Raw genomic sequence first — 9,736 nt, 5'->3', positions numbered from 1 at the left:
ATGCCTGTTTGTACCGGTCCCAAGTATGAAACATGTCCTCCAATGACTCTTTGATACGAAATAAAGAGTCCCGATCATAGGTTAGTAAAGCCAGGACACTTCCATTTGTCATCTGGGCTGCTACGATCACATATAGTGAAACAATAATCATCAATAATCTACAAAACAGAGAGCGAGCCGTGGCACTGCCAGTCACAGGCGCCAGTAGAGTTGAGTTGTATAAAGGGACATCTGGTGAAGTGAGGGGGAGGAGAACTCAAGCAGCTCCAGGATCTCCAGCAGGCTCCTCTTGACTCTGATCAGATAAAGAATATTCCGTAACACCATCTTTTGTGACCACCCGCTCATATTTTCGCCACCGCTCCATCTACTACAAGAACTGTGTGTTTGACGGCGCCTTCCTGTCCTTCGTCGCCCTCATGCTGCTCTACACGTACTGCAAGATCATGCTGACCGTCTCCACCGGGCTGGCGTCCGTGAAGCGAGCCAGGAACACGGTGCTGCTGCACGGCGTGCAGGTGGGTTTATGCACGCCATCATCATGTCTGGGTCCGAAACAGAAGAGTGAACATGATTTGTTTGTTTCCGTTCCAGCTGCTGCTCTGCATGCTGGCCTTCGTCGTCCCCTCCCTGCAGGCGGCGCTCATCTCTCTCTTCCCGCGCTTCAGCCTGGAGATCCGTTACATCTTCTTCCTGGTCGTCTACATCATCCCCCGCTTCTTGAGCCCCGTCATTTATGGTTTCAGGGACGAGCTGTTCAGGAAGTACTGGACCCGCTACCTGACCTGTGGAGGCCGCAGTGTGGTCAGGGTCCTCCCGGTGTTACCCAAAGTCCACCTGTAGCCGGATCCGCTCACGCCGTGTAAAGAGACCGCTGCGTTCGATTGGTCTGCACATCGGGCAGCAGAGGAGCGACGACTCCATGCAGACAAGTGTTAGAACTACTGAACCTCCATTCATCATTTACTGTGAGTCAGCTTTGTGTTTCCTCTCAGAGAAGAGGCAGAACAAGAGATACGTGTGGAGATAACGATCAGCTGACCCATCATGTGAGATCGACAGAAGGCTTCACATCCTCACACGGCCCACAATAAGCTTCCTCCATCGTTTGGCTTCAGATCTCCCCTTCAGTCACCAACAGGTGACGTCACCTTCATCACGTCCATGTTTTATACACGTCTACAGTGAATCTCACGTCAGCTCAACGTCTTAAAAAATGAAACTTTTCTGATTTAGTAAAGTGACGTCAAAAAATCCGTCAAGCCAGCTGGCATGTTACAATTTTCTCTTTTATTGATGTTTTTTATGTATTGATGTTTTTATTTTTATTTATTTTTTTATTGATGTTTTTTATGTATTGATGTTTTTATTTGTATCTTTTTTTATTGATGTTTTTTTAGTTTTATTGATGTTTTTTATGTATTGATGTTTTTATTTTTATTTATTTTTTTATTGATGTTTTTTATGTATTGATATTTTTAATTTTATTGATGTTTTTTATGTATTGATGTTTTTATTTGTATCTTTTTTTTATTGATGTTTTTTTTTTTTTATTGATGTTGTTTTATGTATATGTTTTTATTTTTATTTATTTTTTTATTGATGTTTTTATGTATTGATGTTTTTATTTTTATTTATTTTTTATTGATGTTTTTTTATGTATTGATGTTTTTATTTTTATTTATTTTTTATTGATGTTTTTTATGTATTGATGTTTTTATTTTATTTTTTTTATTGATGTTTTTTATGTATTGATGTTTTTTTTATGTATTGCTGTTTTTTATTTTTATTGATTTTTTTACGTATTGATGTTTTTATTTTTATTTATTTGTTTTTGTATGTATTGATGTTTTTATTTTTATTTATTTTTTATTGATGTTTTTTATGTATTGATATTTTTAATTTTATTGATGTTTTTTATGTATTGATGTTTTTTATTTATTGATGTTTTTTTATTTTTATTGATTGTTTATGTATTGTTTATTGTTTTTATGTATTGATGTTTTGGTCAGACAAAATAAAAAAACACAGTGACATGAACAGAAGTTACGTTGTGTTTCAGTCTCTGTTTCTGTCTGTGATTTAGTTTTTTCTTCACCCAAAAAAAGCAGATAAAATAAAATATAAAATAAAATAAAAAGAAGTTTTCAGTCCAGCAACAACGTGCAACTCAAGCAAACACACAACCTGAGGAAGTCTACATCGTACACACACCCTGAACATTATTAAAGATGATACATCATCCTTTCATATCTGACTCTTCCTCATCAGCAGCATCAGACACTTTAAAAAAGACAAATACAAAACAAACATTTATCATTTCATTCACTCACTTCGTGCCTTATATTTATTTACTTGTGTTTATTTGGGGAGGCAGTAGCTCAGTCTGTAGGGACTTGGGTTGGGAACCGGAGGGTCGCCGGTTCAAGTCCCGGCACGGACCAAGTCCGGAAACTGGTCTGGTAGCTGGAGAGGTGCCAGTCCATTTCCTGAGCACTGCCGAGGTGCCCCTGAGCAAGGCACCGAACCCCAAAACTGCTCTGGAGCGCTCGCTGTGGGCAGCCCCCTCACTCTGAGACCTCTCCATTAATGCATGTCACTAGAACCCTGTTTGTGCATGAGTGTGTATCTCGGCCTATGTGTGTGTTAGACAGAGTGTAAAAACTGAATTTCCCCTCGTGGGATTAATAAAGTGTAAATTATTATTATTATTATAAAATTATTATTATTATTATACAAGTCCATGCACACTTGTATTTGCTGCTGTTTTTATTTATCTTGAAAGTTTTAGTAAATCTAGACTTTTATTGTCATCCTTTATCTTTGTGTATATTTGTGAAATCTTTCCTCTGTCAGTTCACAGCGAGGCTCAGAGAGATCGTTCTGAATGTCCAGCACGTGTTGAAACGGTGACAATAAAGACGACTTTGACTTTCTGAACTTCCATCCCCGAGCTCGGAGGAGAGGAGGAATATCACAAGTTTGTTTTACAGACACGGAGTCAAACTTTGACCCAAGACACTTCTCTGTTTGTGAGAGAATGATGTAACAAAAACAATGACATGAATCAGCCCCCCCCCCCTCCCCCCCCCTGATCATCTGTGCTCATGAGGAGTCTGAGATCTACTAAAGATCCTGCTGCTCGGCTCGTTCCTCACAGACGTCTGAAGCCAGAGCTGAGAGCTGTGGACGTAAGTCTGACTTTATCTCTACAATCACAGACGCAGTGAAGAGAACTGCTGAGTCATGTAAACATCATGTCATGCTGTTTCAGAGAGAGGCTGATCTGATGTGTGATGGTGCACTTTGACCATGGTTGGTGCTTGTGAGTGGATGCTGCTGTGACTCAGTGATCCTGACTGTTGTTCCTCTGTGAATCTGCTGTTTCCTCGCCTGCATTGTCACCGTGATGCTTCTGCTCTTTTGTCTTGTTTGCTGTTTCTGACTCGCTGCACAACAAGTCGCCCTCCGGGGGACGAAGCAGGTTGGAAGTTGGGTTTAGAGAGGATGAGGCGGCGTGCTGATGTGTCTGCGTGCACGCTGCGTGTAGAGAAGACCATCTGTGAAGTGATTCATGTTCTGTGCAGAGAAACACGCGTGACGCTTCTCTGTCTGGAAGAATCAAAAGAAACAGGAGCTGATCCCTGCAGTCCTCCAGAGTCTCCTCCTTCATACCCTCATGAGTTTATCTGCTGATTAACACACGTGATGAAAGAGACCCCTGTAAGGTGTTTGATGAGGTCATGATTTATATTCTGCTTGTTTCACTGATTTATCACCTTTCTCCTCTTTGTCTTTTCTCTTCTTTCAACAAAGTTGCTGTTGTTGGTTTTGTGCTAAATCAGAGCTCATGCAAAGGGACCATGACCTCTAGACGTCAGACCCTCTGCACCCCCCTTTGGTCTGAGACCTGTTGACTTGTGGGTGCAGCTGCAGACGATGAGGATGATGAGGATGATGAGGATGATGAGGGTGATGAGGAGTCAGCTGCAGCAGGTGGTGACAGTGTGAGCAGGTTGATGAGGAGGAGGAGGATGCAGAGCAACATGATGAAGAGTTTGTTTTAAAGAATCAGATCTTTAACCAATCAGATCATCGCTTGTTGTTTTTGTTTGTGGGTCAGATGTTTTCACTGCTCGCTCCATGAGGGTCAGATGTTTTCACTGCTCGATGAGGGTCAGATGTTTTCACTGCTCCATGAGGGTCAGATGTTTTCACTGCTCCATGAGGGTCAGATGTTTTCACTGCTCGATGAGGGTCAGATGATTTCACTGCTCGATGAGGGTCAGATGTTTTTACTGCTCGATGAGGGTCAGATGTTTTCACTGCTCCATGAGGGTCAGATGTTTTTACTGCTCGATGAGGGTCAGATGTTTTTACTGCTCGATGAGGGTCAGATGTTTTCACTGCTCGCTCGATGAGGGTCAGATGTTTTTACTGCTCGATGAGGGTCAGATGTTTTCACTGCTCGCTCGATGAGGGTCAGATGTTTTCACTGCTCGATGAGGGTCAGATGTTTTCACTGCTCGATGAGGGTCAGATGTTTTCACTGCTCGATGAGGGTCAGATGTTTTCACTCCTCGCTCCATGAGAGTCAGATGTTTTCACTCCTCGCTCCATGAGGGTCAGATGTTTTCACTGCTCGATGAGCGTCAGATGTTTTCACTGCTCGCTCGATGAGGGTCAGATGTTTTCACTGCTCGATGAGGGTCAGATGTTGTCACTGCTCGCTCGATGAGGGTCAGATGTTTTCACTGCTCGATGAGGGTCAGATGTTTTCACTGCTCGATGAGGGTCAGATGATTTCACTGCTCGATGAGGGTCAGATGTTTTTACTGCTCGATGAGGGTCAGATGTTTTCACTGCTCCATGAGGGTCAGATGTTTTTACTGCTCGATGAGGGTCAGATGTTTTTACTGCTCGATGAGGGTCAGATGTTTTCACTGCTCGCTCGATGAGGGTCAGATGTTTTTACTGCTCGATGAGGGTCAGATGTTTTCACTGCTCGCTCGATGAGGGTCAGATGTTTTCACTGCTCGATGAGGGTCAGATGTTTTCACTGCTCGATGAGGGTCAGATGTTTTCACTGCTCGATGAGGGTCAGATGTTTTCACTCCTCGCTCCATGAGAGTCAGATGTTTTCACTCCTCGCTCCATGAGGGTCAGATGTTTTCACTGCTCGATGAGCGTCAGATGTTTTCACTGCTCGCTCGATGAGGGTCAGATGTTTTCACTGCTCGATGAGGGTCAGATATTTTCACTGCTCGATGAGGGTCAGATGTTTTCACTGCTCGATGAGGGTCAGATGTTTTCACTGCTCGATGAGAGTCAGATGTTTTCACTGCTCGCTCGATGAGGGTCAGATGTTTTCACTGCTCGCTCGATGAGGGTCAGATGTTTTCACTGCTCGATGAGGGTCAGATGTTTTCACTGCTCCATGAGGGTCAGATGTTTTTACTGCTCGATGAGGGTCAGATGTTTTTACTGCTCGATGAGGGTCAGATGTTTTCACTGCTCGCTCGATGAGGGTCAGATGTTTTCACTGCTCGATGAGGGTCAGATGTTTTCACTGCTCCATGAGGGTCAGATGTTTTTACTGCTCGATGAGGGTCAGATGTTTTCACTGCTCGCTCGATGATGGTCAGATGTTTTCACTGCTCCATGAGGGTCAGATGTTTTTACTGCTCGATGAGGGTCAGATGTTTTCACTGCTCGCTCGATGAGGGTCAGATGTTTTCACTGCTCGATGAGGGTCAGATGTTTTTACTGCTCCATGAGGGTCAGATGTTTTCACTGCTCGATGAGGGTCAGATGTTTTCACTGCTCGATGAGGGTCAGATGTTTTCACTGCTCGATGAGGGTCAGATGTTTTCACTGCTCGATGAGGGTCAGATGTTTTCACTGCTCGATGAGGGTCAGATGTTTTCACTGCTCGATGAGGGTCAGATGTTTTCACTGCTCCATGAGGGTCAGATGTTTTCACTGCTCGATGAGGGTCAGATGATTTCACTGCTCGATGAGGGTCAGATGTTTTTACTGCTCGATGAGGGTCAGATGTTTTCACTGCTCCATGAGGGTCAGATGTTTTCACTCCTCGCTCCATGAGGGTCAGATGTTTTCACTGCTCGCTCCATGAGGGTCAGATGTTTTCACTGCTCGCTCGATGAGGGTCAGATGTTTTCACTGCTCGATGAGGGTCAGATGTTGTCACTGCTCGCTCGATGAGGGTCAGATGTTTTCACTGCTCGATGAGGGTCAGATGTTTTCACTCCTCGCTCAATGAGGGTCAGATGTTTTCACTGCTCGATGAGGGTCAGATGTTTTCACTGCTCGCTCGATGAGGGTCAGATGTTTTCACTGCTCCATGAGGGTCAGATGTTTTCACTGCTCAATGAGGGTCAGATGTTTTCACTGCTCAATGAGGGTCAGATGTTTTCACTGCTCGATGAGGGTCAGATGTTTTCACTGCTCGCTCGATGAGGGTCAGATGTTTTCACTGCTCAATGAGGGTCAGATGTTTTCACTGCTCGATGAGGGTCAGATGTTTTCACTGCTCCATGAGGGTCAGATGTTTTCACTGCTCCATGAGGGTCAGATGTTTTCACTGCTCGCTCGATGAGGGTCAGATGATTTCACTGCTCGATGAGGGTCAGATGATTTCACTGCTCCATGAGGGTCAGATGTTTTCACTGCTCCATGAGGGTCAGATGATTACACTGCTCCATGAGGGTCAAATGTTTTCACTGCTCCATGAGGGTCAGATGTTTTCACTGCTCGCTCCATGAGGGTCAGATGTTTTCACTGCTCCATGAGGGTCAGATGTTTTCACTGCTCGCTCCATGAGGGTCAGATGTTTTCACTGCTCGCTCCATGTGGGTCAGATGTTTTCACTGCTCGATGAGGGTCAGATGTTTTCACTGCTCGATGAGGGTCAGATGTTTTCACTGCTCGATGAGGGTCAGATGTTTTCACTGCTCGATGAGGGTCAGATGTTTTCACTGCTCGATGAGGGTCAGATGATTTCACTGCTCGATGAGGGTCAAATGTTTTCACTCCTCGCTCGATGAGGGTCAGATGTTTCCACTGCTCGCTCGATGAGGGTCAGATGTTTCCACTGCTCGCTCGATGAGGGTCAGATGTTTTCACTGCTCGATGAGGGTCAGATGTTTTCACTGCTCGCTCGATGAGGGTCAGATGTTTTCACTTCTCGCTCGATGAGGGTCAGATGTTTTCACTGCTCGATGAGGGTCAGATATTTTCACTGCTCGATGAGGGTCAGATGTTTTCACTGCTCCATGAGGGTCAGATGTTTTCACTGCTCCATGAGGGTCAGATGATTTCACTGCTCGCTCGATGAGAGTCAGATGTTTTCACTGCTCCATGAGGGTCAGATGATTTCACTGCTCGCTCGATGAGAGTCAGATGTTTTCACTGCTCGCTCGATGAGGGTCAGATATTTTCACTGCTCGATGAGGGTCAGATGTTTTCACTGCTCCATGAGGGTCAGATGTTTTCACTGCTCCATGAGGGTCAGATGTTTTCACTGCTCGCTCGATGAGAGTCAGATGTTTTCACTGCTCGCTCGATGAGAGTCAGATGTTTTCACTGCTCGCTCGATGCGGGTCAGATGATTTCACTGCTCGATGAGGGTCAGATGTTTTCACTGCTCGATGAGGGTCAGATGATTTCACTGCTCCATGAGGGTCAGATGTTTTCACTGCTCCATGAGGGTCAGATGATTTCACTGCTCCATGAGGGTCAGATGTTTTCACTGCTCGATGAGGGTCAGATGTTTTCACTGCTCGCTCGATGAGAGTCAGATGTTTTCACTGCTCGCTCGATGAGAGTCAGATGTTTTCACTGCTCGCTCGATGAGGGTCAGATGATTTCACTGCGCGATGAGGGTCAGATGTTTTCACTGCTCGATGAGGGTCAGATGTTTTCACTGCTCGCTCGATGAGGGTCAGATGTTTTCACTGCTCCATGAGGGTAGGTTTGTTTTCACTGCTCGATGAGGGTCAGATGTTTTCACTGCTCCATGAGGGTCAGATGTTTTCACTGCTCCATGAGGGTCAGATGTTTTCACTGCTCCATGAGGGTCAGATGTTTTCACTGCTCGATGAGGGTCAGATGTTTTCACTGCTCGATGAGGGTCAGATGTTTTCACTCCTCGCTCGATGAGGGTCAGATGTTTTCACTGCTCCATGAGGGTCAGATGTTTTCACTGCTCGATGAGGGTCAGATGTTTTCACTGCTCCATGAGGGTCAGATGTTTTCACTGCTCCATGAGGGTCAGATGTTTTCACTGCTCGATGAGGGTCAGATGTTTTCACTGCTCGATGAGGGTCAGATGTTTTCACTGCTCGCTCGATGAGGGTCAGATTTTTTCACTGCTCGATGAGGGTCAGATGTTTTCACTGCTCCATGAGGGTCAGATGTTTTCACTGCTCCATGAGGGTCAGATGTTTTCACTGCTCGATGAGGGTCAGATGTTTTCACTGCTCGAAGAGGGTCAGATGTTTTCACTGCTCGATGAGGGTCAGATGTTTTCACTGCTCCATGAGGGTCAGATGTTTTCACTGCTCCGTGAGGGTCAGATGTTTCCACTGCTCGCTCAATGTGGGTCAGATGTTTTCACTGCTCGCTCGATGAGGGTCAGATGTTTTCACTGCTCGCTCGATGAGGGTCAGATGATTTCACTGCTCGATGAGGGTCAGATGTTTTCACTGCTCCATGAGGGTCAGATGTTTCCACTGCTCGCTCAATGTGGGTCAGATGTTTTCACTGCTCGCTCGATGAGGGTCAGATGTTTTCACTGCTCGCTCGATGAGGGTCAGATGTTTTCACTGCTCCATGAGGGTCAGATGTTTTCACTGCTCCATGAGGGTCAGATGTTTTCACTGCTCCATGAGGGTCAGATGTTTTCACTGCTCCATGAGGGTCAGATGTTTTCACTGCTCCATGAGGGTCAGATGTTTCCACTGCTCGATGAGGGTCAGATGTTTTCACTCCTCGCTCGATGAGGGTCAGATGTTTTCACTGCTCGATGAGGGTCAGATGTTTTCACTGCTCGATGAGGGTCAGATGTTTTCACTGCTCCATGAGGGTCAGATGTTTTCACTGCTCCATGAGGGTCAGATGTTTTCACTGCTCGATGAGGGTCAGATGTTTTCACTGCTCGATGAGGGTCAGATGTTTTCACTGCTCGCTCGATGAGGGTCAGATTTTTTCACTGCTCGATGAGGGTCAGATGTTTTCACTGCTCCATGAGGGTCAGATGTTTTCACTGCTCGATGAGGGTCAGATGTTTTCACTGCTCGAAGAGGGTCAGATGTTTTCACTGCTCGATGAGGGTCAGATGTTTTCACTGCTCCATGAGGGTCAGATGTTTTCACTGCTCCATGAGGGTCAGATGTTTCCACTGCTCGCTCAATGTGGGTCAGATGTTTTCACTGCTCGCTCGATGAGGGTCAGATGTTTTCACTGCTCGCTCGATGAGGGTCAGATGATTTCACTGCTCGATGAGGGTCAGATGTTTTCACTGCTCCATGAGGGTCAGATGTTTTCACTGCTCGATGAGGGTCAGATGTTTTCACTGCTCCATGAGGGTCAGATGTTTTCACTGCTCCATGAGGGTCAGATGTTTTCACTGCTCGCTCGATGTTCAGATCGTTGAGCGATGAATCAGTCTGACGTGCACTCTGTCTGCAGCGCTGACGTGTGACGGCGTTTGCCA

General features: G+C 45.5%; 1 protein-coding gene across 1 annotated transcript; it reads left to right on the top strand.

The window, feature by feature from the left end:
• Positions 1-950, top strand: LOC306823057 (odorant receptor 131-2-like; the record flags this gene model as incomplete). Its single annotated transcript, XM_079342422.1, is given in 4 exon segments — positions 1-23; positions 310-349; positions 351-518; positions 595-950. Coding segments are annotated over 4 exon segments (480 nt in total). The 3' UTR covers positions 844-950.
• Between the last annotated feature and the right edge of the window lie 8,786 nt (positions 951-9,736).

Source organism: Symphodus melops, assembly GCF_947650265.1.
Source record: "Symphodus melops genome assembly, chromosome: 4".
NCBI classification, from domain to species: domain Eukaryota; kingdom Metazoa; phylum Chordata; class Actinopteri; order Labriformes; family Labridae; genus Symphodus; species Symphodus melops.
The sequence above is the reverse complement of the archived record's forward strand: the minus strand, read 5'-3'. Positions and strand labels throughout refer to the sequence as shown.